This window comes from Taeniopygia guttata, chromosome 19 (assembly GCF_048771995.1).
Source record: "Taeniopygia guttata chromosome 19, bTaeGut7.mat, whole genome shotgun sequence".
In the NCBI taxonomy this organism is placed as follows: domain Eukaryota; kingdom Metazoa; phylum Chordata; class Aves; order Passeriformes; family Estrildidae; genus Taeniopygia; species Taeniopygia guttata.
The window spans coordinates 7807058-7834710 of NC_133044.1; the positions used below are offsets into that span (position 1 = coordinate 7807058).

The 27653-nt window shown below is 42.7% G+C and overlaps 1 protein-coding gene across 2 annotated transcripts in view; it reads left to right on the forward strand.

Annotated features, from left to right (window-relative positions):
• Window positions 1-27653, forward strand: part of CASTOR2 (cytosolic arginine sensor for mTORC1 subunit 2) — a 126338-nt gene that overhangs the window by 38988 nt on the left and 59697 nt on the right. For both annotated transcript variants that reach the window (XR_012051473.1, XM_030288100.4), the window contains exon 2: window positions 22719-22789. Coding sequence is in view for 1 of the 2 variants with exons in the window: in XM_030288100.4 (XP_030143960.1) it covers window positions 22719-22789 (71 nt within the window). In the remaining variant the exon portion in view is untranslated. The remainder of the gene's footprint in view (window positions 1-22718; window positions 22790-27653) is intronic.

The window sequence follows — 27653 nt, forward strand, 5'->3', positions numbered from 1 at the left end:
GGGGACGTGTGAGCAAGCAGTGCGTTGTTTGGAGTGTTTCAGTGGGAACACTAAATTGGGGAATACCATTCCTAAAATACAGCACCCCACCTCCACAATGGCCTAATCCTCTTCTCATTTGTTACAAAATTCTTCTCCATATGCACAATAAAGTTATTAAGAATGTATCCTTTTTTACCTTTGTATTATCCTGCAGGAGCTGTTCTGATTGAGTTTGCAGAAGGGAACAGGGAGAGACTCCCAACTTTTGGTCCCTTGTGTCAGACAGGACTTTCCCTGTTGAATTCACCCAGAGCACAGATCTGCAGAAAACATATTGTTATCTGGGAGTGGGGCAATTCTGATCTTGCAGTGCATTGAACCTTTCTTTCTGTAAAAATAATAGGGTTTTTTATCTGGATACTGCTTTGATACTGCCCTGCTGGGACTGCCATGTGTGCCAGCACAGTGTCAAATATGAGCAAGGTGGGGCTAGCAGAAAACCTGGAGGTTTAGAGAGCACTGCCTGCTCCTGGCATATCTGAGGGAGAAAGTGTATAGGTGAGCACTTGATAATATAATAGATGTTGTTTTGAAGCAGCAGTGTCTTTAGAGATGCCACAATATATGCCTTATTTTCCTCTTCTTTTGAAAGCTGAGTGGTGGACAATTGGATGTATTGGGAGATCAAGACAATGATTCTCAGTGTGGAGGCAAAATCTGGCACTACACTGAGGTACAATAGAGCATTATAATTTCTATTTTAAAATGCAGTAGTTAGATTTTAAAGCAAACTGAATATACTTGTGAATGCTTACTGCATCTACTGCCATAATCTCTTCTTCCCTTCTTGTTTGGTTTTTTGCCTATTGCTCTGCTTTTTGCACACAAGTGCATAATTCTCCCTGCAGGCTTTTTTTTTTCAGCACATACAGCTGTGAGTCGGCCTGCACATCAATCTTCTCTTACCTAGGGAAATACTTCAACTCATGTAGATCTGTTCCTTCCATCAAGAGAGTCATCCTCTTCATAGACCTTCAGGTCATTTAAAAGAAAAAAATATCTTGAAGCACTTTTCCAGAATCTTCACTGTGAATTGAATACTCCCTCTAGGAATTATTTGGTAAACGATAAAAGCAGAGCTGTGAACATGGAAATGCTCATGGGTGTTCAAGCACAGGAATGGGTTAATTGTTCCATGGGGACATATTACAATTTGCTCTCTCCCCTCCTTGCTCTTCAGTAAATTTTTCTTTTTTGGTGTGATATAAGAATTAGGTCTGTTGAACCAGACTTGGTTCTAGTTGAATACAAACAAGAAGCAATTTTCTCCACATACACACAGAAATTGGCATCCTGGTTTTGATTTGTGCAGTAATGCTTCAGGACTCTTCTCCACACCTGTGAAGTCTAGCTGAGCTGCTTCATTTAAAAAGGGGTTTCTTTCTTTTTTTAAATAGCATGTGATTACATAAAAACTTCATCTGTTTTTAGATACATCAGCATCAAGGCAGTAATTTGATAATCAGAAAGCCATACAAATCTGATAGCATGGTACAACAGCAAATTGTTGTTGTTTGGTGGAAGTGCAGTGGGGAGCGTTGCTTTCACTACTGCTCCCTCAATTCTGTGCCAGCAATTTCTAAGTTGTTGGGACAGGATGGAAGCTGTCTGAACAGACAAGGGAATGTGAATAAAATGCCAACAGTCTCTGTGATTGACCGGATATCTTTGTACTTGGTTCTTGTTTAATAATACACCAAGGCTGTGCTTCTCTTGCATTTTCTCTGTATGTTGAAATTGTCTGATGCCTAAAATATGAGCCTTTATGTGTAATCTTGCTTTTGTGTTTGTAACAGGAGTTAAGTTGTTGACAGTATTTGGTCCAAACTGTGGGCTTCTGACCTATGTCTCACCTTTTATTTCTTTTTCTAGCAGCTGAGGCAATTGATAATATGTAAGTTGGTAATAATATTTGAAGCATGCCTGGAAATATCTGATAAGTGGCTTCATTCTTTTGATAAAAGAATGAGGCAGAGAAAAGCAGAGCTTAGTGTAAAGTTTATTAAATGGCAGAGCACGTTTACTCTTCCCACCCCACAAACTGAAGCCAGAATCCAGCATTTGTAATCACCAGTGTCCCCGCAGCATCACTAAAAACTGATTTGTCTTTGCCACAGCAGATTGGTTTTTTTCTTTCTCAGATGGACATAATGGGTTGTTTGTTCTTTCTCCTTGGACAGCTGAATAATATGTGTACAAACCCACCTACCTCTGTGCTCCAAAATTTTGGAAGTCAGCAAGTTGCAGTTACCCTTTTTGACAGTACTGTAGCATGCTGTAAGTGCTAATATTCATTAATATGCACTAGCAACTGCTTGTGTTTGAACTTAAGTATTCTACAGCTTCCAGTTAAATGACAGATGAACATAAAGAAGTTGCATTTTGAGGGACAGGTATGTGAACACTTAGAGCATGTACATGAGCTCTCATATGCCCACTGTTGAGAACTTCTCTCCTTATCACTTTCTCTGTATCTTGCCTTCAGTGCACTTCATTTTATTGAACTTTAAGGATGATTGAAAACTTCATGAGAACTAAATTAAAGTCTTGAATAGATAGGTTGTCAGAAAGTACTACCTAAGTTGTAGTAGTAGCAGCAGAACCAATAATGTGTTACTGCAGATGGCATGTATTTTATGTTTTCTGGCTTTTCTCCACTATTTTAGTGCTTTGCCACTTCTATTGGTGATATCATCAATTATCATCTGAAAAATAAAATAAATTGGCCCATTTACTGATGCTGGGTGAATGACTTGCCTGTGAATTTGCAGAGCTTCCCCACAACTGGTAAGCTCTAAGGTACCTGAGATGTTGATGTGGGTTTTTTTCACTTGGATTTCTCACTGAAAAAAATGAGTGGCTGACAGCCCAAAATACTGCATTGAATGCATGTTGAAGCCATAAGCTGCATCTAGGAATCCCAAGTCCCAGTGCTGCCATTTCCTTTAGATTTCTTGCAGGTCAAGATCCAGGGTCATCCTGGCACTGTGAATGACCATGGGCACCTACATACACTCTTCTACTCCTGTGGCTGCTTTAGTTTTCACTCCAGCTTTCTTGGACATTTCATGGAAGAAATTGAACATAGTAATTTGCCTGTTCCTGTTACTTGAGAGACAAAAGCCTTTCCAGTCATAGACATAAAGCTGGGGAGAATGCAAGTGCTGCATTCTTATTTTGTGAGGTGTTTTCTTAGAGTAGAGGAGCTGACCTTTCCCAAGGGAACAAGGCTGCCCTTCACATTTACTCCTTGAAAACAAGAGCTCTCACACACACTAAAGCATCCTATCCTTTTCTTGACCTTTTTTTCCTCACTAAAGTCACAGGACTTTGTTTCAGAGAACTCAGCACCTGTATGTGCAGTTATTTTCCCACACTTGAGGTTCTGCTTTATACGTTTTGGACTTGGTGTCAAAATCTGAGGGAGTGTAAGAAGAGATCAGTCAGGACAATATCTCCTTTTAGCCCTCAAAATCCATCTTTAGAGGACTAGTGTTGGTGAAACTGCTGTGAGACTGTATTTTTCTCTGAGGTACACAGCTTAAAAGATAAAGCTTAAAAGATAAGTGAAACCTGAAATAAATGTGTGTGGCTGCATTGGGCAGTAAAAGAGAATGCTGGCCTCTGTTGACAAAGCAGATTGGTCTTACAGCATCTGTGTGATCCAAGGGGTGAAGCATGTCCCTTACTAAGCAAAAACATTTTCTCTTCTTCGAAGTTCCTTGTTCCTGGTGTCTCCTTCTATTGTGGGGTTTTTCTGTACAAATAAAAAGGCTTTGTATGCTGCAAGCTGTGTGAGTTCTGTCCTCTCCAAAGCCAGCAGAGTAGCAGGATAAACCAGTGAAACTGATTTGGCTGATTCCTCGTGATCAATTGTACATGTAATTCCTAAAGGCTTGAGTTGACAATACTGCCCAGAAGTGGTGCAGATTCCCTTCCTTAGGAATCTGGGTTTTACTAAATGGATGACTGGATACAAAGGTTGCAAGACTAGTAACAGCAGGAAAATTCTAAATCCAGCATTAGTTTGACTGATCTTTCTAGTGGTGCAGATGTGAATTTACACAGATAGTTGTAAATACTGTTTATCTAAGACAGAAGTAAATTCTTTTCTTAGGAAGATGAGTGAAATGTTCCTTGCCTGTTCTTACCTACTCTGGGGTGGAATTGCTCATGATGAACATGAGTGCTGAGTGAAAACTAACAGTACTAAGTTCAGTCATGTTAGTTTAAAAACCAAAACTGTTAGTCAGCTTCATAACTTATATTTAGCATGAGCATTTAGTCCATCTTGAATATATCAGAAACCAATGGAGAGGAATGAATAAGAAACCATAGCACAAATTAGTGCAGATGACATTGCTCCATGTGTAACATAAAAGCGTTTGGCACCATGAGCTCATTTTGATCTCACTTGTTGTGTCTTCTGCCTCCTACCAGCTTAGAAAAGAGCTGGAGCTGTGCCTTAATGAGATTATCTCAACATTGAATGATCTACGGTTTACTCAGAGTTTGTCAAATGTATTTAACTTTTATGAAAACAAGGATTTTTTAGATGAAGTTTCCCTCACCTACTGCTTCTGCTCAGTGACTCACTGGGTCTAGAAATTATAACAGTTCCAATGAAGTCCCTTCTCATCTTACTGAGGAAGAGTAACATGGTACTGTAGCTCCTTGGATGGAAAGCAGAAGCTCCCTGTGCTTACAGGGTTAGACTTGGCACCCAGGTGCGAAGGAGCTCAGTTCATTTTGGTTACACACATGGGTTTTGAGAGGTACTGAAGTGCCTGACTCCTTTTCCACTTCTCTTGAAGCAGGGGATGCTTTGGTAACCTCACAGTAATCAACCCTGCCCACCTTTGAAAGTTGGGCTGCTGAATTTTAGTGTGGAAGTTAGCTGATAAGTATTAGTGGAGAAGTCCTGCCATCAGTGAGGCAAAAGCAGCAGCTCTAAGTTGATTTTCCCCTTACATCAATGGCTAAGATGTACCATCCCCCAGTCTGATTTCTAGGAGGTTCTCCTCAAACCTTGTTTGCTTGGTGCCTTACAGCTAATACACAGTGCTGAAACCTGAAATTAGTTCAGCTGTGTCAGGGCTAACAGATGGCCATTTCCTAGGAGAAGATACTGAGCATTCTGTACAGGTTTTGCAGTGTGGTGAAAATCCAGGTTAACAGAAAAGCCAAAAGTGAAGGCTGAATTATGTGAGACTCCTGAGTCATCAGCTATGGATGCAGAAGATCCTGCTACGCTTTTGTTGTGATGCTGCTAAGTAGCATTTCCAGCCCTCTGGGCAAAGACATCAAAGGAAAGTGAAGATAAAAACAGACCACTGTTGACTTTGAGAAAAATATTCTAATTATACAGGCAGATGTTGAAGTAACTGAAAACTTTAGGGTTGCTTTAATGAAAGTTTGGTAGTCCTCAGTCTCCAAAAACTCATACCCAGGCTTGCTTGCTTTCCTCCAGAATTTTAGAGCTGGCTTTGAGTGTCCTGGTTCTTAGCAGAGGAAAGTTTTCCAGAATGAATGAGGAGCTCTGGGAGCAAAGCAAGGCCTGCTGTGACCTGGCGGGACAGGAGGGTTGGCCAAGCCACGTCCTTTGCCAGAGATGCCCCTCAGTCATGGCAGTCTCTTTCTCACATGGACATCTGGGCTCCTGATCTATGGGCTGCTGTGTTTGGGTCAGGTCTCATTCTCCTCCAGGGTGGTCCCTAACTCATGCTCTGTAAAAGCTCTCTTCCACCAGTATGGCCATCCCTGTGCTCTTCCTTTGGCTGGTGACACTCACTATTGGGTTTTCCAGCCTCCTCAGACAATTAATATAAAGAAACACCACAGCTTTATATGGGATTTCTAAATCAGGCAGGATTCTGGCTCACAAAGCCTGTCCAGGCTGTACTTCTCTGTTGAAAATGAATAGCCAAGCTAGTAAAGCTGGTTTGCTCTTGCTTTTTCTTGTAGTGAGGTTCTCTGGAGTCTAGCATGGTGTGAGCTCTGAGATTTCCTGTGGTTAGGACAAGCTTCTTGTGGATTCTTGACAGGCTGGAGAGATGGGATGAGTCCAACAACACAAAGTTTAATAAATCCAAGTGCTAAGTCCTGTATTTTGGCCACAATAACTCCTGCAGTGCTCTAGGCTGGGGATGGTGTGGCTGGACAGTGCCAGGCAGAAAGGAATTGTCTGCCCAAGGGTGGTGGAGTCACCATCCCTGGATGTGTTTAAAAAAAGACTGGACAAGGCACTCAGTGCCATGGTTTAGTTGATGAGGAGACGTTAGGTCATGGGTTGGACTTGGTGATCTCAAAGGTCTTTTCCAACCTAGTTCATCCTGGGATTCTTTGCTGTCTGATAAGGTTTGTGCTCTCATTATGGCCTTTTCCCCATAACTTTAGCAGACAGGCTTTCCTCTTTTATCTAGCACCCATTTTAGTGAACCTTACTTGAATTTAGTACCTTTGAAATCTGCAACTCTGGCATTTAACAGAAATTAGGCAATAGGTCCAAAACTTACATGGAAAGAACGAGCAGCATGATGTGTTTGCATTAAAACTGCCTTCCACTTTAAAACTAGGCCCAAAATAGGGGATCTGTTAGCACTTCTTTCTCAAATCTTCCATGCCCTGTCTTGGCATGAGTGTTCATCTCTTCCCCCTGCTTCACTACTTGCTGGGCAATTGAATGGCAAAAAAAAAACAAACAACAAGCAGTATTCTCATCTTAATAGCATTTTAGTTTCTTCAGTAGGTCACTGCTCCTCTTCCACTCCAGGCAGCTTCAGTGACTCGTGGCTGAGCCAGTTTGCCACTCTCAGCACTTGCCACATCACCAGAGGAACACCTTGGTGTATGACCCTGGATCATGCTTCAGCTGCTAGAGTACATTGACAATTTCTCCAAATTCCTCCTGGGCATCCAAACCAATTGAAGTTAACCAGGGGAATATAGTTATAGGGAAGACAGAAATTAAAAATTCACATTCCCAAAACATTTCTGTCATTGTGCCAGATCAGCAGGAGACAGGAGTGTATAGACATTCCTATCACTCTTGTCTCTGCCCCATTGTGGATCAGACTCTTGACTCCACACTCATAGGGAATAGCACCTAAATCCATGGGTGAAATTGCAGCTTATGGTGCAAAATGCTCTTTGGGCAATTTGATGTAATAGGATTTGACTGCTTTGTACGTCAGAGAATCATTCTGCAATTCATGGAACTGCTTCTTCTAGCAGTGGAGCAAAAAGGCAAAGAACTTACTGGCAAACAAGTGAATGGTAGCTTCCCTCTCTTGAATTTATTCTTGATGGCCAGAGAAATCAGTCATTCTGCATTAGGAAGCTTGGTTGATGTTTTTAGGAGGCCTTTATGAAGCTCTGTGTAAGTGGTTTTAGAAACAACTTAGAGGGAAAAATAAGATGTGGTTTAACACAGAAGCACTTAATTATGTTTCTGTGTTACTACTTAAAATTTTAATTGTAAATATGTGAAAATAAGTTACTTCATCCCTCCAAAACACCCCTGGTGTGACATTCATCACTGCCATACTACTGTGATTTGTACTACACCTGAATTTTAATAATTGTATTGTTATGTTCCAATTTGATATCTCTCTTAGTGTCACAAGATCAGATGTGTTTAATTATGGAACAGGATCCTGCTGAGGGTTACAGGCAGTGTGTGCCCCAAGGACGTTGTGTGTGAGCTGTGTGTTGGTTCACCTTCCTCAGCAGCCTCCATCATCTGGGCAACTTCCTATCCCACAGGGAATGTGGGGAGGAGGGAAGGGCTGTTCAGCAGAGCTTAAGCAGTGGGAGAAGGTGCATTAGAGTGGGGCCAAACAGGATTGTGCATTGAGATACTCTGCATCAACAATAATAGCAAACGCTTGAGATTTGGACTAAGATGGACAATACTGGAGTCTGAGGTCTTGTCTGTGATAATGCATTGGAATAACGAAGGAGACTCTCAGCTTGGCCACTGGGCACATTGTCATAACCCAGTGGAGAAGGCTTTTTAGCTCCTAACCTTCCAGTGAGATTTGAACCTTGACACTGAGTGAAGGAGACTTTGTGCAATAATCACTGGATTTCCTAATACCTTGTCTGTTGCTCCCCCTCTTGATCTAAGAGCTGTGAAAATCAGAGGGTCATTTATGATTGTTTCCTGGTTTTTGAGCAGCTTTCACCCCCTCACTCCTTGTTCAAAACCCCCTATGTTGTTTATTCATTGATATATGCCAGCAGGAAATAAAAATGGTGACTTAGCAAATTATTTCTGCCAGAACAAAGCCTGCAGACTGTATCTCCAAACATAGCTTGAGAATAAAGCCTTGGACTCAACAAAACAGAAGTTGTCTATATTGAAAAAAAGAGATCCTGTCTTTCCCAGGCTGTTCTGCACTCTCTGTTCCCCCTGACAGTCAAGTCGTGGTTTCAGACAGTTTTTGTACAAATTCCTCCAGCTCCTCTCTCAAGTGCAAACAGCTTAGGCAGCAGTTGTTTGCAGAAACATCCTGGAACTGCTGCTGGAGACTCTGGTGTCTGGAAGTGAGATCCTGCTGGAGACCTGTGCACCATGTCAGACCAAATTAGGAGTAGATCCCTAGTTATGCTTCAAAAGTCTTATTTATATTCATCCTCTCTACAGGACTGAATCTTATTATTCAGGTCATTATTTCCTTTGCCAGCTTTTCTGCTATTTCTGGATTGATCTGTGGATGAAGCTGGCAGGGTACTGTGATCCTGCTGTCCTGTGGGCCTGTGCTTTTCTCTCCTCACTGCTCTCTTCCTGCAGTGAGTGTGCAGGCAATACCTGGTGGCTTTGTTTCTGTTGTTTTGTCATGTGAAAAAAGCCAAATGTTTGCTTGAAAGCAAAGTCTCATATATTGCTGAAGGCTGTGCTCCCTTTATACTTAGCACGGTTTAAAAATATTCTTTAACTGTTACAAACTGTTTATTCTACCAGAGAACTTGTCAGAAGAGCAGTAAATGTTAAGACCTGTCTGGGCTGTGTGAGGCCAGAGTGAATATCTACTTTTGTGCTCTGTTCTGTAAAGATGAGATGCAATAAAACCCGATATTGATACTGACCTTTCTTAGAAAGTGCTTTGAGGTCTTGTGAAAAGCAGCCAACAGAAGCCAAGTGGAATTGTGCCAAAGAGTTTTTTTCACCAGGTCCACTCACAGCCTAGCTAAAGAATTCGTGTTCTTTAGTTCTTATTCCATATGTTACTGTCTTAATTCAACATTTTACTCAGTTTTGTATGTTTTTCTAGGGTATTCAAGTGGTTTCTGTGACATAAATATATTTTTAAGACAGAACTTTCTGAGGGTGAGACAGGGAGAGCTCGCTGAGAGAAGCCCTGTGGAGAAGGACTTGGGGTGGATGAAAAGCTGGTCATGGGCCAACAACGTGCAGAGGCAGCCCAGAAAGCCAACCATAGCCTAGCTGAATCAAGAGAGTGGCCAGCACCTCAAGGATTCTCCCCTTCTCATGTTAGTACTTGGAGTGCTGTGGCCAGACCTGGGGTATGGAGTTGTGTTGGAGAGGGTCCAGAGGAGGTCAGGGAGATGCTGGAGCCCCTCTGCTCTGGAGCCAGGCTGGCAGGGCTGGGGGTGCTCATCTGGAGAGGAGAAGGCTCCAGGGAGAGCTCAGAGCCACTTCCAGTGCCTAAAGTGGAATACCTCTTATAAAAAAGTATTTTTTTACATGGGCAGATAGGGATAGGACAAGAGAGACTGGTTTTAAACTAAAAGCGGAGAGATTTGAAGGTCTCTTCCAAGCCAAACTATTCTGTCATTCTGTGCTGCTAATCACTGGTATTTGCTGGCCCTGGAGATGGGAGAATTGTACTAGGTGAGTCAGACTATGAGTTTGCACTTTGCATTGTGCCTTGCACTACCCAAAGTCCAGGATTGCATCTCACCTGAAATTTTGTAATTTATGTTGTTTGTGGTTTGTCAGAAAACAAACTTTTCACTGGAGTTTTTATGAAGCATTAAACAAAATTTAGGGTATTCACCCAGATGAATCAATAAATAAGTTTTTTCCTATGACCATGCTTTGATAGGTTTTGAAAAAACAATGAGAGAAGGGACTCCTACAGGCAAGGAATGAGGGCCCTGGTCTGTAGCTGTAAAGAGTGTTTCAAATCCTGACTTCAGTGGAAATTAATTGTTAACATACTTCAGCCACATCCCTCAGTTCACAGGGCAGTGTTTTTCCTTAGATCTATAGATTCTTATAATTTACACAGGTCTGTTATCCTGGAATCCTATATTGGTAAAGGAATTCAGATTAAAAGTACAGAACTGAGGTGACAGAAGAACCTTTTACATTATAGGCTCAGCTCACTGAAGTTTTGCCTTGTTTTCTTTCCGGGCTGGACACTGTTGATGTTGAATGTTTGAGCTCTTGGATGCCTGAGCTGGTTGCATTTTTCCAGCAGGGGAACATCCCCTTCAGAGCTTTTCATCCCTGGCAGGAGCACTCAGGTGTCACAGTGCTAGACATGTCTGGAAGTATCTTACCTTCCATTTTTTAAGTCATCTGATAATTTCAGCTTCTTTATGGATGAAAATTAAAAGCAACATCTGACAACATAGTTTCTGTTGTGTCCACTTACCCCCTTGCAGGTTGGAAGGAAAAATGAAGTCAGAGCATTTCCAGCCATGGAAATGGGTGTTGGCATTACCCAGCATTTCCCTTATTTGGTTTTGGTGGGCCTCAATATAGCTGCACACAGAGGAAGATCCAAGACCATTACTTGTTAAGTTCTCATACTTTGGAGGTGTCTTTTGCTGATACAGCCTTATATTGTTCTGGGAGTATTTGTTCTTCCCCAAACGAGGAAGATTGTGTAGTTCTGTTGTAGTTTTTTAATCCTAGCTGTTGATTTCACAATTTGAATTTTCTGTAAATATTTGACAGCTGTTATTTTGTTGCTTTAATTTTCTCAATCTATGTTTATACTTAGCCTGCACAGCACTTGGTGAGGACAGGGCATAAGTACATGATCACAGCCTGCTGGGCCTTCACAAGGCCTGGTCATTTTTCAATCTTTGATTGTTTCCAGAGAATGTGTTTGGGACTCTATTGGTTACTGAAGCATCTCTTTTTCCCTTTTCTCATTCTCCCCTTCTCTGTGGTAATGCAGTAAAACATAAAATTAAATGGGGATTAGAATTTCATGAGAAATAGTATTTTAAATGCACCTGCACTTGATTCATTTATGCTTTAAAGGAAGGTGCATAAGGCAAGGGAAAATCATGCTAGTTGAAGTATTTAAATCTGCCAGGGGCATGGCATTTCCTTTAACTTCCAAAATACCTATCCAGTCAAAGACAAGTGGAAGTAGATGTTGTCTGTTCCCTTGGGGTTTCACTTCAAAGTATCTTAGTTTCATTCTACCTCTGCTTGTGGAAATACTGTCTGAGCATTATAAATGCATTGGATTGGTTCTCATAGACTTGAAATGCCTCTTTACAACATAAGCTGACCACTGCCATTTAGGTGCTTTTTCATTTGACTAAGATGACTGCTAGTACTGATTTCTGGTAGTTGGAACCATAAACTTTTACTGAAATGCTGACTTTTTTCCCCTGATACAGTTTTGTCATGCCCCTATTCCCCAGCACAATTCATCTTGTGTCTTGGTTTGAAAGACAGGTGTCTGCTAAGGTGGGCAGGAGCTTCCCTTGGAATGGAGAATATGACTGCCTTTCCTCCAAATTATTATCACTTTGAAATGAAGGAGCTTTCAGGCAGAGATACAGGAAAAGGAATAAGGGTTTTTTACTAGTGGTAAAGAACTACTAGCAGTATGTGTATGTCCTGGTTTGTAAGATAATTATGTATTCTATTTGCCATCTGTTGGAGGTTGGGCAGTTTTCTTATCTCTCCCAAGAACAATGTCTCCCTCCGGGGAGATATCTTCTGTTAATGGGCCATTGAATGACTCACTGCATGACTGGTAAAGTTACATCATCCCATTGTGAGATGCTCCACCCAGAGGGAGGAGCCAAGCACCCCTACCTGCATAAAATCAGCATTTTTTGGGACACCAGAGCAGCCCTTCACTGAATTTCCAGAGAAGCAGCTTCTTCTCTGCTGGATTCCCAGAGGAGCAGCTTTCTTCTCTGGATTCCCAGAGGAAGACCAGGCCCAACTACTCCATCACCAGCCCTTCAGAGAAAACCACACAGTTCTACAGATCCCTGCTCCAGCAGCATTTCATCTGCCACTCCAGGAGGAGCAGCCACCATTTAACTGGACTATTACCAACACCCTGACTCCTCAGGGTGTCAGGTTTCTGACTCTAGCACTAGTTTTGTTTGTACTAATTACATTTTTTTTTTAATTTAGGTTTTATTTTTTCCTAGTAAAGAACTGTTATTCCCATTCCCATATCTTTGCCTGAGAGCCTTTTAATTTTGAAATTGTGATGATTCAGAGGGAGGGGGTTTACCTTTTCCATTTCACAGGAGGAAATTTCTTGCCTTCCTTCACTGACTCCTGTCTTTTCAAACCAAGACAGTGTATAACAAGGCAAACAAGAACAATGGTGGCAACAAGCAAACAAAATAAAACAAACAAACAAAAAAAAAAAAAACCAAAAAAAAAACCCCCAAAAACCAGAAACCAAAACAAAAAAACCAAGAAAACCCAATAAAGTCTCTGCAGTCCCGGGCACAGCCAGGGCGCTGCTGGTTCCCAGTGGGCAGGGTGGGTGCAGTGGGGAGAAACCCTGGAGCAGAAGCGGAGGCACAGCAGAGCTGAGCAGCAGCAGCCTGGCTCCCAAACAGGGCCAAGAGAGGCTCCCTGGGAGGGGAAGGGGCTTGGGGATCCCGGGGTTTCCCTGAGGCACCCCAGCAGATGGTGACAAGTACCTATTTTAGTGAGGCAGGGTGTTGGTAAAGTCCCAGTGCAACGGCCGCTGTATGAGCAGAGCTGCACTGAGAACCAGAAGACAGAACCCTGCAGTGATGGGGAACTCTCCCCACACCAATCAGTCTGTCTCCCCTGTGAATGCTGAAAGAACAAGAGCCAGCAGCTTCCCCAGCCCAATTCTCCCAGTATCTCTGAAGGAGAGAAACCCTCTGGTAAGACTGCAGCCAGGTGCCCTCCTCCCCTGAGCCTGACAACTTCATTTGTTTCTCCGAAGTACCTGGTTGTTATTGTCTCTTAGCAAGAAAAATGGGAGAAAATTCCCTAAGAGAAAGAAACTAAAGGAGAACTCCTAAACCCCAACATCTTGTTTGAAAAAATAGCTGTTTTCTGGCCACGAAGCAAACTGAACAGCCTTAGGAAACGTGTTCCTAAAGCACACTTCTGTATGATTTGCTCTCTAGAAAGGCCTGCATTCGCTGTGCTGGGTGCTGCACAGAGAGCAGAGTTCTTGTGCTCAAACTCTGAAAGGATAAAAAACCAAATATGAAGGCACTGCAACCACTTCCATCAGCCAGCAAACATATCCCAAATGTCAGAACGTGGCCTGGGAACGGGGTAACTCCCTTAATTTCTGGAGACTTACGGAGCATTGATTTGAGGCCCTGATTTGAGCTGCTTTTGAGCTCATGTGCCATGTCTCCCACTGATGGTTCTGCAGGGGTCTGAGCCAGACCCAGCAAAGCTCAGTCCTGTGGAGTGACTGGTGTGTTCTTCAGAGTGGAAGAGCAACAGAAACATCTGTGGGGTGGTGCTGGCCACGACACTGATTTTGACCAAACAGTGACCACTCTGCATTATCATTTATGACAAACATACTTCTGCAGGAGCTTTGGCCTTTGTTTTGGGTGTTGATTTGGCAGCTGGATTTTAGGAACAATATTCCAAAAATGCAAAATTCCATCTGAGCCATGTAATGCTGACTTGCTGAATAATCTCTCATGTTTTCCTTGGGTCTGGTAGGCCTGGGAAGAAGTTTTATGCTTCTGCCTTTACTATGGACTTTTCCTTTGCAGTGTGAAGAGACCTATTTACAAAGAGTGTTTTGGAAGAGCATTGTTAAAAATAATACCATCTGACATTTTCAAGGCTGAAACTTTATGGATAGTCAGTATTGACTGACTTTAAAAACCTTAAAATTCTTAAAATGCATTTTCCACTTTACTTATGTAGATAGGGATCTTTATCCAGAAAAAAAAAAAAAATTGGCGCAAGAGGAGCTTCCTTTTACTTTATTAACAAAGGAAGCAAATGAAGCTTCCTTTTGGTGCCTCTGGGAGCTGTAGATTTGGTTAACTACGGATTTATGGAAAGCTGGGTACAGGCACATTCACAACACTATTTTGTACATAATATGAGCTAGAATATACAGAAATACTAAACATCACTGGGCTGGGTAGTATCCATCTTGAGCAGGACCCAAAAGCAGAGCCTAGGAGAATGAGAACAGTCAGAGGTTGCTTTTGCTGTAAAGGTGTCCTTAGTCATACAAAAAGCTGAAAATTCTTTCTGAACTTAAAGGAAAGTTGGTGAAACTCTGTTTTTTAAGTTTTTATTCGGGTTCCTATGTTGTTAATGTGCATTAAATTTGGGCTTGACATGCAGCTTCACAGCATTCATCCTCAGATTGATGTGGGGTGTAAGTACTTGCAAATAGAAGCTCTTTGAAAATGATGAGGCCTGAAATATGCTTCTCCTGCCTCTCCATTCCCATGGAGTATGGCTTGCTGAGTCTCTTCCTCCCCCTTTAATTCCCCCAGCACACATGTTCTCAATTACTGCCTGCACTGAAGCTGCAAACATTTCTTGTGCATCTAACTTCTTATACTGAGCACTAGAAATATATTTTAGCAATTTGTGGGAGAACTATTATGTCCCGTGCTGGGAAACTATGTTTATGGTTCCTGTAGGAAAACAAGTTCGCTCTAGTCCACAACAGATTTTATGTTTCTTCATCCTTCTTTTGCATCTTGGAGCAATATTGTAAGAACCTCTTACCCCCAATGCATTGAGGATGGGTTGCTCCCATCTTAGAATAAAAAGGATATGCTCTGCAGTCTGTATTTTTCATTGCTGTCCACAAAAGAATCACAGGCTTTTGGCTGACCACAATAATAGCTACTATGAACCCCAAATATATGAGTTTGGATGTACAGCAGCATTACATTAGATGAAAATTCAGTTGTATTGTAGTGTTGGTAGGATTTAAAAGTCACTATTCTGCAGCAGAGGGCAATAAAGGAGTGATAGTATAATGCCTGATTTGGAAGGGAAAAGGAAATGGGAGTTAGTCTTTTTCTCAGTGTGTGCATTGTTGTGATAGGATAATCCTTCAGGATCCAGGTGGTATCATCTGTTCACATGCCTTTGTTGTACATTGAATCATACTTTATTTTCAGCTGTAAACCTTGGGACCCACACCCACATCTGTAACGTGTTTCTCAGTTCAGATTTTGGGTTGTAGAAGAGAATTTTGTGGTTAAGGAAAATGTGGTGTCGTACTCTACCTCTCTTTTGTGCTGAAAATCAGTTCAGCTCTGACAGTGATCAGGGAATATTATTATCGCTGTACAGACAAAGTTTTTAAAGCACAGTTACCTTCTGCTTAAATAAATGACGGGTTTGTTCAAATGGAAAGAATTACTTTTGCATCTCATGTGTAACTAAGTTGACTCACAATAGAGGGGCCTCTGAGAATGCTGGCAGACAGGGGTAGCAAAGAGAGAAGAGGAAAAGGTGTGTCTGGATCAATCAGTTAATTGTTAGATAATAAATGAATACTCTTTGCCATTGCACACAAACTAAACCTCTTTTTCATTTACTGCTCCAACTTCCCCTTCAGAGATTTGATGACAGCATTCTCTTCCAAAGCAAAGAGCTCTTGCCATTTCATTGTAAACACTCATTGACCCTCTGTGGAGATTTGAAAAATTGCTTTCCTGTCATCAACAATGATAAATCTGAAAACAATGTTGTTAAAGATGCTGATGTGGGGGGGTGGGGGGTGGTCATCAAACCAAGAGGAACAGATTGGGGGACTTAAGGAAGTGATGTACGCTTTTACAGTTATCCTCTGAGAAGGAAATTGGTACAAGCAGCACTGTATAATGCATCAGATGTGGTTTCATGAAAATTATTTTTATAATTTTTAATGAAATCTAGGGATTTAGAGTTTTTTTCCTACTGCTCTGCTGCCTGTCCTGGGGTGATGTTGCACCAACTGAGACACGGCTGTTTCTGATATGTTGCTTAAAAAAATGCTGGAGGAACAACAGCAATAAAACATGAGCAAAGTGCCCAAGATGCTCATTTAATTCCCATTAGCACACTAAATGTGAATATGATGAGGTTTGTTTTGGTTTTATATCCCCGTGCTTCTCCACGGGGATGGTTTAGATCTGTATCAGAAATGGAAGCTGAGTCATAGGCTGGCCAGGAGGACCAGAATGGAGCAAAGCATTTGATCTGAGTTTCTGGAGCCAACAATGTAACTCTGGCAATTTTGGAGTGAGGTGTTTTTTGTTGGCAGTCTGCTGGTTTTTTGGGTTTTTTTTAAGTGGATAGGAGTCTTGCCTCAATGTCCAATCTGTAATCCAAAACCCTTCCAATCTGTATTAGCAGACTGGAATAATTCCTGATGTAATTTATGGACTTACTTAAAAGAAAGCTTTTCTACCTGCCAGGTAGGCTTGGGTCAGTAGCAGTGGCCATAAACTCCCGTGTGTATAAGTTTGAAAAGACAGGAGTCTGTGAAGGAAGGCAAGAGCCTCCTGTGAGATGAAAAAGGCAAACCCCCTCCCTCCGAATCACCACAGTTTCAAAATTAAAAGGCTCTCAGGCAAAGATATGGGAATGGGAATAACAGTTCTTTACTAGGAAAACAAAACTAAATAAATTTTTAAAAATGTAATTAGTACAAACAAAACTACTGTCAGATTCAGAAGCCTGACACCCTGAGGAGTCAGGGTGTTGGTAATGTCCAGTTAAATGCTGGCTGCTCCTCCTGGAGTGGCAGATGAAATGCTGCTGGAGCGGGGATCTGGAGAAGGGTGGAGTTTTCTCTGAAGGTCTGGGGATGGAGTAGATGGGCCTGGTCTTCCTCTGGGAATCCAGCAAAGGGCTGCCCTGGTGTCCCAAAAGTGCTGATTTTATGCAGGTAGGGGTGCTTGGCTCCTCCCTCTGGGTGGAGCATCTCCCAATGGGATGATGGAACTTTCCCAGCCATGCAGTGAGTCATTAATGGCCCATTAACAGAAGATATCTCCCCGGAGGAGACATTGTTCTTGGGAGAGATAAGAAAACTGCCCAACCTCCAACAGATGGCAAATAGAATCCATGCTTATCTTACAAGCCAGGACACCCTGCTTGCCCAGGGCAGTGTGCCTGCAGCTGTGGGGGCTTGATCCTGTAACCCAGGGGGTGTGTTACTGCCTGCCTCAGCACTGGGACAGAGGTGCTCCCATCCCAGAAGGCACAGAGGCTGGGACAGAACCAGTTGCAGGGATCTGGCTCAGCAATGACAGCTGTCCTCACACAGCTGGCTGTAATGACTGGAGGATCATGTTATCTAAGGTAACTTTTTTCTTTAGGATATTTCTGTTATAGGCAGCTCTCCTGTCTCTTGGGTCTGAGGGCTGTGTCACTGTTCGCACTTCAAGTGTCTTCATCCCCTCTCACAGTTATTTATTCCTAAATAAATTTTTCTGGAGGAGAAGAAGGATGGAAAAGCTTTTAAATACAGGGCTTATGTTCTCAGAGGAGAATGTGCTGACAGACCTTCTGAACAGTTTTCTGTTCTCCCCCAAGTGCTCTGGGCTAAGAGGATGTGTCTTTGTGCTTCCCCACTAATGGTTTTATAGTAGGTCAGTGTAGCATAGGCAGCACCTCAGCAGTGCTAAGGATGCCCATGACTGGTCCAGTTTAAAGTTTAAAGCCCTTGCTATCCCTTGCTGCTGGCAATGCTGTGCTGCTTTGGTTCCTGAAGAGACTCATGTCCTGCTGCAGATGATATGTGCATCTGCATTTTCTCTTGTGCTGTGGTTCACCTTCTGCCTGAGCTTGCCTTAAATTCACTTTATACTAGTATTGAGGTTCCAAGTATTTCATTTTGACATAAAGAGCAGCAGATGGTTTTCTTACTGGTCTCATGGCTTTGTGGAGCTGCACAGCACCCTGATAGTGTTGTGCAGCTCTGCACTGCCCTGGCAGAAGCTGCAGAAATGTCTCCTGTGGGGAAGTCCTCAGAGGCAATAGGAGGGTTGATGTTGCTTCTGATCCTCTTGAAGGGACCTCCAGTTCACATTTACAAGAAGTGAGCATGGAGTACTATGGCCAGAAGTAGAGGGACCCTGCCTCCAGCCAGGTGGAGGAAAGGGACCATCAGATCTACTGGACAGTGTGGATCCATGGCACATCAGAGCCACAAGCACATAAAGCTTTAGTTGGCACTGCTGCACAGTGTTCTCCAATTCCATCAAGATACGTAGGGGCAGAATCCACCTCAATTTCTGCAGTGACAGGAGGATCCCAACAGCTGACTGTGCTGGAAGCTGAAGTGAGCCTGACTGGAAATGAATGGCAAAACCAGCCCATTGTGCCTGGCCCAGAGAGTCCATGTATCTTTGGCATAAATGGCCTCACAAGAGGGTATGTCAAGGACCCAAAAGGGCATTGATGGGCTTTTGGGAGAGCTGCTGTGGAGACAGAGGAAATTAGGCAGCTGAATACCTTGCCTGGTCTCTCAGAGGACCCTTCTGCACTAGAACTGCTGAGGGTGGAAGAGCAGCAGGTAGTGATTGCTACCACACCAGTGCCCTGACAGCAACACTGCTCCAGCTGGGCCTGTGGGACCCCATCCACGGGATGAGGAGAACTGGAGAGGCAGGGAGTGCTCAGCAGGAGTTGCCCACCCTTTAACAGTCCTCTCTGCCCTCTATGTCATTAACAGCACAGGTGTCCTTTATTGCTTTCCAAATGTGTCTCACAAGATGTTGCATTGAATCTTCCTCTTGTCATTATTTAAAAACTGCAAAAAGGATCACCAAGAATTAGATGATTAGCACGTGTTTTATTCGGTAGTAAGAATATATATTGTCATGATAACATACGGAGTAAAGTGTACAAACCTCTCCTCATCTCAAATGGGAACACAGCCTGGAACAAATCCCAACAAATTCTGTCTTTCATATTCACACTGATGAACTTGCTGCTGCTGCTTCTAGATTTCTATTCAGTTAAACTGCTTCTTTGCAAACTTTTGTGTTACTTCCAGACCTGGCATTCGACTGCCTTGAATGGCATTTGGCCATGGTTTCCTACATGTGGGGAGACCAGCTGCCCACGTGCTTCTGGAATGAATCTTTTCCATAGGGCAAGCAGTTTTGTAACACTCCACCCTGATGAGATAACAATTAATTAAGCAGTTTCTTTATAAATAAGGAGGTAGGACTTGTGGTCTTCCTTAAAGACCATTGTCTGTACTGAACTTCCAGAAACAGCACTATTCCCAGAAACCTGTGCTCTGTGTGTGACCCAGAGCAAATAGAAGTCACGTTCATCCCAGTATTGCCACTCCTGTGATCTCAGCAGACCTAGAAGAGCAAATGTCTGGAGGAGACACTTCTGGTGTGGACCTGCAAGCACAGCCAAGCACTCCCCTCTCCTGCTCCCTTCTCCCATGGAGACTGGAGTACTGTTTGCAAACTGAAATGATGCTGTTGCTGCATCCCGTAGGCACTTTCATGCTCTGTGCAAGCTTGAGAATTTCTTCCATACACAGTGTAAGCTTTGCAGTTTAAAAGATCTAATCTAATAATAGACTGGTCTACATTTGTGGCATTGCCAGAAAAAGGCATATGTTGTCAGGCAGTCAAAGTCAGCAACAGTGCTTAAGTGAAAATGTGCTTAAACACTGAGAAGGCAGAAATCCAAAATAATCCTTCTAAGGTTTGTCTATTAGGAAACTAAAACTACTGTCTTCCTACATATAGGGTTTCCACATGTACTTAAGAGAAATACTGTTTGTCTGATGTCTCAAAATTATTAAAGGGCATTTCTTTTCCTTTCTTGGCTTTGGTGTGATGCTGTTGGCATTCAGCTTATCAAAGACTGGTTTAAGTGAAATATAAATTATTGAAATAACTCGAATGGAAGAGGCATGTGTAGTGTAATGCAGGAGAGAGAGATGACACTGAGTTCCTTTTTCCTATCACACAAAGTTTGCAATTCCAATTTTTCATGTTTAGATTTCCTCTGGGAAAAGACTGCATCATTGGCTTGAACTAAGGGAATGTATATTGCAAGAACTACCGGTCTTCTCTGTGCTGGGGAAAGACTTCGCACTTAAATTCAGGTGGCTCTGTGGCCCTGACCTTTTACAGAATTTAACTGACTTGGGTATTGGGCTTTGAGGTGGTATATGGAGATATGAGGTTTTGACATGAGTTCTGAGGCAGCAATTATGGGATTTCATGTGTACATATCCCTTAAATATCAGCATATTTAGATGTGTGCCCAGAAACTGGCATCTGTGACAATCATTCTTCTGCTGGTGTCAGTGTGTGCACACAGACACTATTACTGTTCTAGTAAAAAATTATTCCATAAATGCCATCACAGATCAGGAAAGGTTAGGTTTTTAATATTAATGTTTTCTCCTTTAGGACCTCTAGTTTCTCCCTACTCAGTATGCATGTGACTCAGTCAGGCAGTAGTAGCAAAGAGTTTTATTTCAGTGACTTCTCTGGGGAATTCATCCATTGTAACAAGCGCTTCTGCCTCCTGGAACCCACCTGAAGCAATATCCCAGAAGTCCTTTTTGCCCAGCTTGTGTCTCATGCAGTTTAGAAGGGATGGTAAAAAAATTAAACTGCTGCTATTTCCTGCTTTTTTTGGCACTATTCCTGGAGAGAGTTAAGTTGGTAAATGTGGCTGTCACAGCAGCTATTACCAATGACATAAAATAATTAAGTTGTGGTTTCTGTTGTGGTGGGGCCATGTCTGTATTTTGTAATGATATGTCTGTGCTAGGAGGGAGTGTTATGCTTGATTGTTGTGATGGATGCTTCCAGGAAAACGGGACAGGTCTCTAAAGGCAGGTTGTCTGATGCTTTCCATGTACACGAAATCCTGTTGGTTACATGGCAGACCACTAATTGAACTGTGTGTTGTTTCCTCTCAGTTTTCTGATGAGGTGATGAGGAGGGCAGCATCCATCTCATTTTTCTCCCTGTTGCTTTTGGAGGGGGTAGCTGCTATGTTTGTTCTTTTCAGCCAGTCAAAAAATGCTGAAGCCATGTTTTCATCTGATTTTTTATGAAGCGAATGCTTTCATTATTTTGATGTCTTAAGCCACCAGTATGGGGTTCCAGATTTTCAGAAGTCTTGAAGACTTTTGGACACAGATGCTCAGCAGTGCTGAGATGCCCTGGTAGTCCCTGGTTCTTGAATCCTGCTGAACTGTGCTTCATGCAGAAATTACCCTGTGAAGATGCTGTGAAATTTGGAAGCCTGGAGAACAATCTCTTTTTTTCTAGTATTTAAAATATTTTCTGTAGGTTGTCTCAGATAACTTTGAGAGTATTGTAGTGTAACAGCGAGATCCTGCTCTTTGGTTCTTAGAGACACATGCTCTTCCTGCTGCACCCAATTTATAAGGAAAAATTTCTCTTGGTCTTAGGCAAGAAACACAGTCAGTCCACGTGCTCTGGCATTCTCCTGGAGGCCCAGGAGAGCTGTGGGTGTCGAGGATGCTGGCCAGCACTGTGCTGATGCTCTGCTGAAGGTGAACATGAGCTTGCAAAATGTCATGCTAACCTTCCTGCTATTGCTAGGGACCAGCTAGATAGAAGCTGGGTTTTTTCAGTAGATGTTGATGTACATATGTTGGTGTGTCAGGGGAAAAAAAACCTTTTCAACTATATGTGGTGTTACGCCTTAAGGCTGAAGCTTTTTTTGTTTGTATGTCTCCAGTGGAAGAAGAATCCCACGTCACATTTGATTTGTATCTCCTGTCAGAGGTGACATTGTGTTAAATGGTGAATGGGCTGGGGCTGCTGCACTGCACATGGCCTGTGGTGTCAGAAGATGGAGCAGAACAGAGGCCACAGGAGATCAGGCAGGGGGAAAGCTCAGCCTTGTGTCCATTGGCTTCATGGCACTCTTCTACACCAGGAGCACCCCAGGAGGGAGAGAGGACCAGCACAGGAAATTGGGATGCTGTCTGCTGGTGGCAAAAGCCTCTGAAGGAGCAAGAGATACTGGGGCTTGGTTGAGAGCTTAGATGTCCAACCTTGATAGGGCAAGAAACTTCAGTGGGCAAAAAGGTGCATGTGTGAACCATAGAAACACTTTTGGAGGGTGCTGGAGTGAGCAGTCAGTGAGCAAAGTTTTTTGCTCTCTATCGGTGCAACACAGCAGGTCCTGGATGTGATGTGAAGCCTTAAGGGATATGACAATTAAGAAAAGTAACTAAGAACTAAGTAATACAAATAATAAGAGTTTTACCAGCTTCATTGTGCATAGGCAGGCAGCAGGGAATATGGGTCACACAGTATGAGCTACCCAGAAATAAAATCCAGGTCTGTTAATGCCTCAGGCCTCTCCATAAACATCGGACTGTGACTCTCCTTCAGCACAGCTTGGATGGCAAAGGATTTCCATTTTAGGTGGCAGACAAGGCTTTGCTCAGTGCAGATGCTAATCATGTTCTCCTGCTGTTTACTTTTGCCAGGTGCAAATTCTTCAGCCTCACAGAAACCCCTGAGGACTACACCATCATTGTGGATGAAGAGGGCTTCCTAGGTAAGTGTCAGCACGTGCCACTTCGGTATCCAGCATGGGGTGGATGAGCAAAACATGTCATCTCCCTGAGTCTGCAAACCAGAATGTTTGTAAAACAAGTCTGTTTGTAAGTGCTGGTAGTACAGCTCTGAAAGGTGCTTTGATCACTTAAGCACACTGTCTGTGCTGCTACGCTGAGCAAGGCAATCAGACAGGGAATATGAATATATTTGGATGCTGGGAGAGGATAACACACAAGTCTTAAAGAGTAGTTTAAGCAGGTTTGAAAAAGCAAAACCCTCTGCATACAATTGTATTAAAATAAGCTGGCTTGTGCCCCAAACCTCCATAAGTATACCACATCTTGCATTTCCAGCTTCTGTCAGCCTCTGTCTTTGAAAAGAGCAGTTGTTTGCATCATCCCTACAGCCTGCACAATGCTGTGGAGCTGTGACTGGGCTCCTTTGGCTCATCTCTGTAAGGTCTGATCTATCCCCTTTTACACCCAGCTCTCCCTGTACTAAGTGTGCCATCTTCACCTGGGATGGCTGAAGGGGTCAAAGGTGGAGCTGGTTGTGTGTCACAGAAGGTGGTTGGCATGTGCTTGAGAGCTGCAGATTCTTGGCATCATGCAAGAGCTGATGTAGAGAATGGTTTGGCTTTGTAGATGGAAATAGTTTGTAATAACCTTTGTCATGTGTGGAGGTTTTGTTTGGTACGGTGTTGTTGAGATGAGGGAATGAGGACGTGTTGGGCAGCTGTTATTATTATTTTTGTTCAGTTACTCTTTCTGTGTTTGGAATTCAAAGTCTACACATTCTGAGGTCAGAGAAAATTCGTTAAAATATGAAAAAAAGAGGATTTCATTCCTGAATAGGACTTAACTCTTGAGAACCTTCTTGTGACACTGTAATACTCAAAGATTTTGTGATATCCAAACTACAAGGAGAAAATTTAAAACTACACCGTCTTTATTTAGTACAGAATTTTATGATCAGTAACCTTGCTGAAGTTGGCCCTTTTCTGCTTCAGGAATACTCACAAACATGATAGAACAAGCCACATTTTAAAGCAGTACAGTGGTACCTGAAGATTTTAGCAAATTAATCACTAGGCTGAGAATGCTGACTGGATCTTTACAGCTATATCTGTTTATAATTTGGGAGTTTTGAGGTTTGATTGAAAGTCTATGCCATGTACTTTTGATCCCAGAAGAGATGACATAGGGTTCTGCTGTCAATGTCTCTTGTATTTTTTTAAGGGGCACATGCACAAGAATTTTACTACTATTGGTAGTATCAGCTTTTTTGTTATCAGTGTCAGCTGAGGAAAATCAATTCTAATTTGGTTTTGCCATGACACTAGGATGCAGAGCCTCCCTCTAACAGCTTTATTTTAAGTGAAGGCTCACTAAAGGAGGAGAAAGTTTCTGGGTTATTTTCCAAGGGGCACAGCACGTGGCACAGCAAGAAACCCAGAGATTCTGATTCTTTGGAGGGAGTCTGTGTCACTGAAGCTGCAGGTGGGATGTGCCAGGGGGATGCTCATCTCCAGCATCGTGTCTGTGTCTGACATCCATGGCACTCGTTTCTCTGCCCAGTTGGGATGACACAGATTTTTCAACTCAGTCACTGGTGACAAGCTGAAGTGCAACCACCCCTCTAGACTCTCCAGCAGCCACAGTGCTGGTTTATCTCTCTGGAAGTTACACTGGCTTGAAACAAAGGTGAGCTCAAGCACTGGTCTTGCTCATCTGTATTGAGGGATTGTTGCATTGTGCACCACTGGTTGTGCTCAGAGCAAATCCCAGGTCTGCCACAACCACTGTCCTCAAGAAGCTGTCCAGGTTATCTCTGTGAACCAGGCAGTGCTGCTGCAATTCAAAGCACCAGTCCTCTCTGGATCTTCTGTTACCTTGGCTCTCTCTGCCACCTGAGCTTGGTGCTGAAAGTCACAGTGCCCACAGTACCTTCCTGTGGCTGTGGTTTGGGCACAGAACATCCTTGTGGGAAATGAGAACCGTTCTTTTGCAGGCACCTGTATGAATTTTTGCTGCAGCAGCAGAAATGAGAAGGTTCTGTTAGCTTCCATGTTAGCCAGGCCCTTTCTCCTGCACATCACAAATACCACTGATGGGAAAAGAGCAGGCTGAAGAAATACCAGCACTTTCATCAATCCTTGAGGTTGACACTTAAAACATACTGACATGCAGTAATTGTTCTTAAGTGTTTTGTCAAAAAACAATCCCTAGCCTTGTTCAACTAAGAGCAGCAAGCTGGGCTGGTAAAGCAGTTGTTCTTTCTTCTCCCCAGAAAACATCCACAGTGCAAAGCTGTAACCTGCTTAAGCATTCACTGTGCTGAAAGGGAATGGCTACAGCCTAATTCTTGGCTTTAATTCCCTGGTTGTGAGGTGGGGATTATATTTGCACAGAACCTTATTTGTTCCAGTGGCTGTTTCTTGGGTTTTGGCCTGCTAATGAGAAAGAATTTTATTCAGCAAATAACCCAGGGGCCTGTGCACAGAAAGCTCTTTTCCTGTCTGATACTGAGATGAACTAGGAGGAGAAGTTTGACCATGGGCCCTCCTGCATGAAGACAAATGTCTCAGCTAGTGGGGTGCTTGGATAACTATGTATGGTCCTGGCATTTATCCCCCTGCTGCACAGCCAGTACATGGCAGAAAAGTGGAGTGGCTGCTGCTCTCTGAAATACAGGAATATTTGTTTGGCTGGTTTGCTTTTTTCCTCAGAGTTTGGCTGAAAGCAGGAGCTGTTTGTGCATGTGCAGATACACCATAGCCTCGTGTTCTCTGCATAATCTGTTCATTTTTCAGAGAGCAGCAAGGACAGACTCACTGTCTCTGGGCAGCTGCCTGAACAGAGCTTCTAGCCTGTGGTCTTGCTGGTTCCAGTAGTGTCTGTTCATCAAAGGTTTTAGCTTTTACACACTGTAAGGAAACATGCCATCACACCTGGAGGTAGCCATCAGCTTGGAAACCCTGTTTATATGCACTGGGAACATCTGCATAAATGGAACCTGGGACAGTCTGTCACCCAGGTGTCCTGAAGATGGAATATTGCAAAGCAGTATGTTGCTAACATTTTCAAGGTGAGGTTACTGGCTTCCCCACTTTGGCACTTGGTTGGTGTCCCTTGGGTGCAATCTTCCATGTGTGCAGTGAACTTTGAAGATAATGGAAGAAGGGAAAAAGAAATCAAGTGCTAGGGTCAAGGGAGGAGTGAATCACTGTGATTTTCAAATTGGTAAACGTGCATATTCTAGATTTAGGGAAAATAGGGGTGAGGGAAACACATCACCGTCATGTACTTTGGTCTTTTTTCTCCTCGAACTGGTAAGCCCATTTCATGTAGATTATTGCAGTCAGCAGTACTATTGCAGACCTGAGGTCCTGGCTGATCTTTTCTGGATCAGAACCAGAGAGGAAAAGCCATTTCATTTCAGTACTGAAGCAGCAGTGAGAAACATCCTTCTGAGAGGCAGATCCACAGAGCAAGACTCTTGGTTTCCTCACACTGAGGTTCATCTGCAAGATGGGCATGACAGTCCTTCCTTAAACCTCCTTTGGCTGCCTAATATGGCTAGTAACTTCTCTAAGGCCAGAAATCCACTCATTGACACATTTTCCTGGAGGAGATTCTTAGTCTTAGCTCATACTTCACAATAAATTGTCCAGTACATTAAAAAAAATGGAACTGTTTGAATTAACTCAGCTAGTTATAGTGGCAGAAAAAATTTCATTCTAATAAGAAAAGGATAAAAATGAAAAAGCCATCTTGCTGGCAGTGCTTTGTTTAGATAACCATTTTCTTCAGACAACCCTGTCTGACCTTGGATTCAGGACCATCACATACTTTAGTACCACATTGAGTTCCTATTTCAATAACATCAAAATGGTAAATTGCTTTCAGTGTCCTCTCTCTTTTCCTGTACATAAACTGGGTGAGAAAACAGCTTATAAATAAGTCCAAGCACAGAACCCACCTAGCTAGGAGCGATCTTTATTTAAAGTTACAAAGGGAAGCAAGCTAATACTTGCATCTGGTTTTCTGAATATTCCTTCAATAACTATTTTTTATATAATTTTTGCTTGCCCAGTGACTAGGCCTTTGTATCTGAGGCACAGTGGCATAAGTTGCTTGCTGACATTTATAGTGTTAGATTCCTCCTCTGGATGGCCAGGAGTGCCTGTGGTTGCTACGCAGAACATGTTTTTCTCTACTAAACACTTGTACAATAAGTGTCTTCTGATCTCTGTATTGGCTAGACTATGCTTTGTGTGGAGTTTTTAGGTTTTTAAGTAACGTTGTGGTAATTACCTAAATTCAAATTAAAATGTGGGGATTTGACTATTGCCTTATTCGAAATATGTGCTTGGTTAAGGAGGCTTTTCCTGCAATGCATCTCTGCTGATACTGATCAATAAACATTTTGGGGGTCTGTGATTATGTGGGATTCTGCCCTCTCCCAAGAGGCAGTAGGGTTTGGTGGTTAAAGCTTTTGGGGGAAGGGAGGAAAATGAGAAATATATAATATTCCAAGGTCTGCTTTGTGTCACATGGGGAAAGGAGCAGTTCTTCTTAGAGCTTGTATGTGAGTGGGTTTGCAAATTTTGACAGCATGTATTATTCCTTATGTTTGTAACCTGCCACAAAAAGTCTTTTGGTTCAGTTTCTCTGCTCACTCCTATTTAAAGAAGTACTGCATAAATAATACATATTTTTCACTGTTTCCTCCAGCAGATGGGTGTGTATTGATATCTATTTTTGTTTCACAGCCTGTGGTGAGAAAGCCAAGACTCCCCTTCCTGAACCACTTGACTGGCCATGATTTCTTCCTTTAAATTTATTACATCTTGGCTGCTT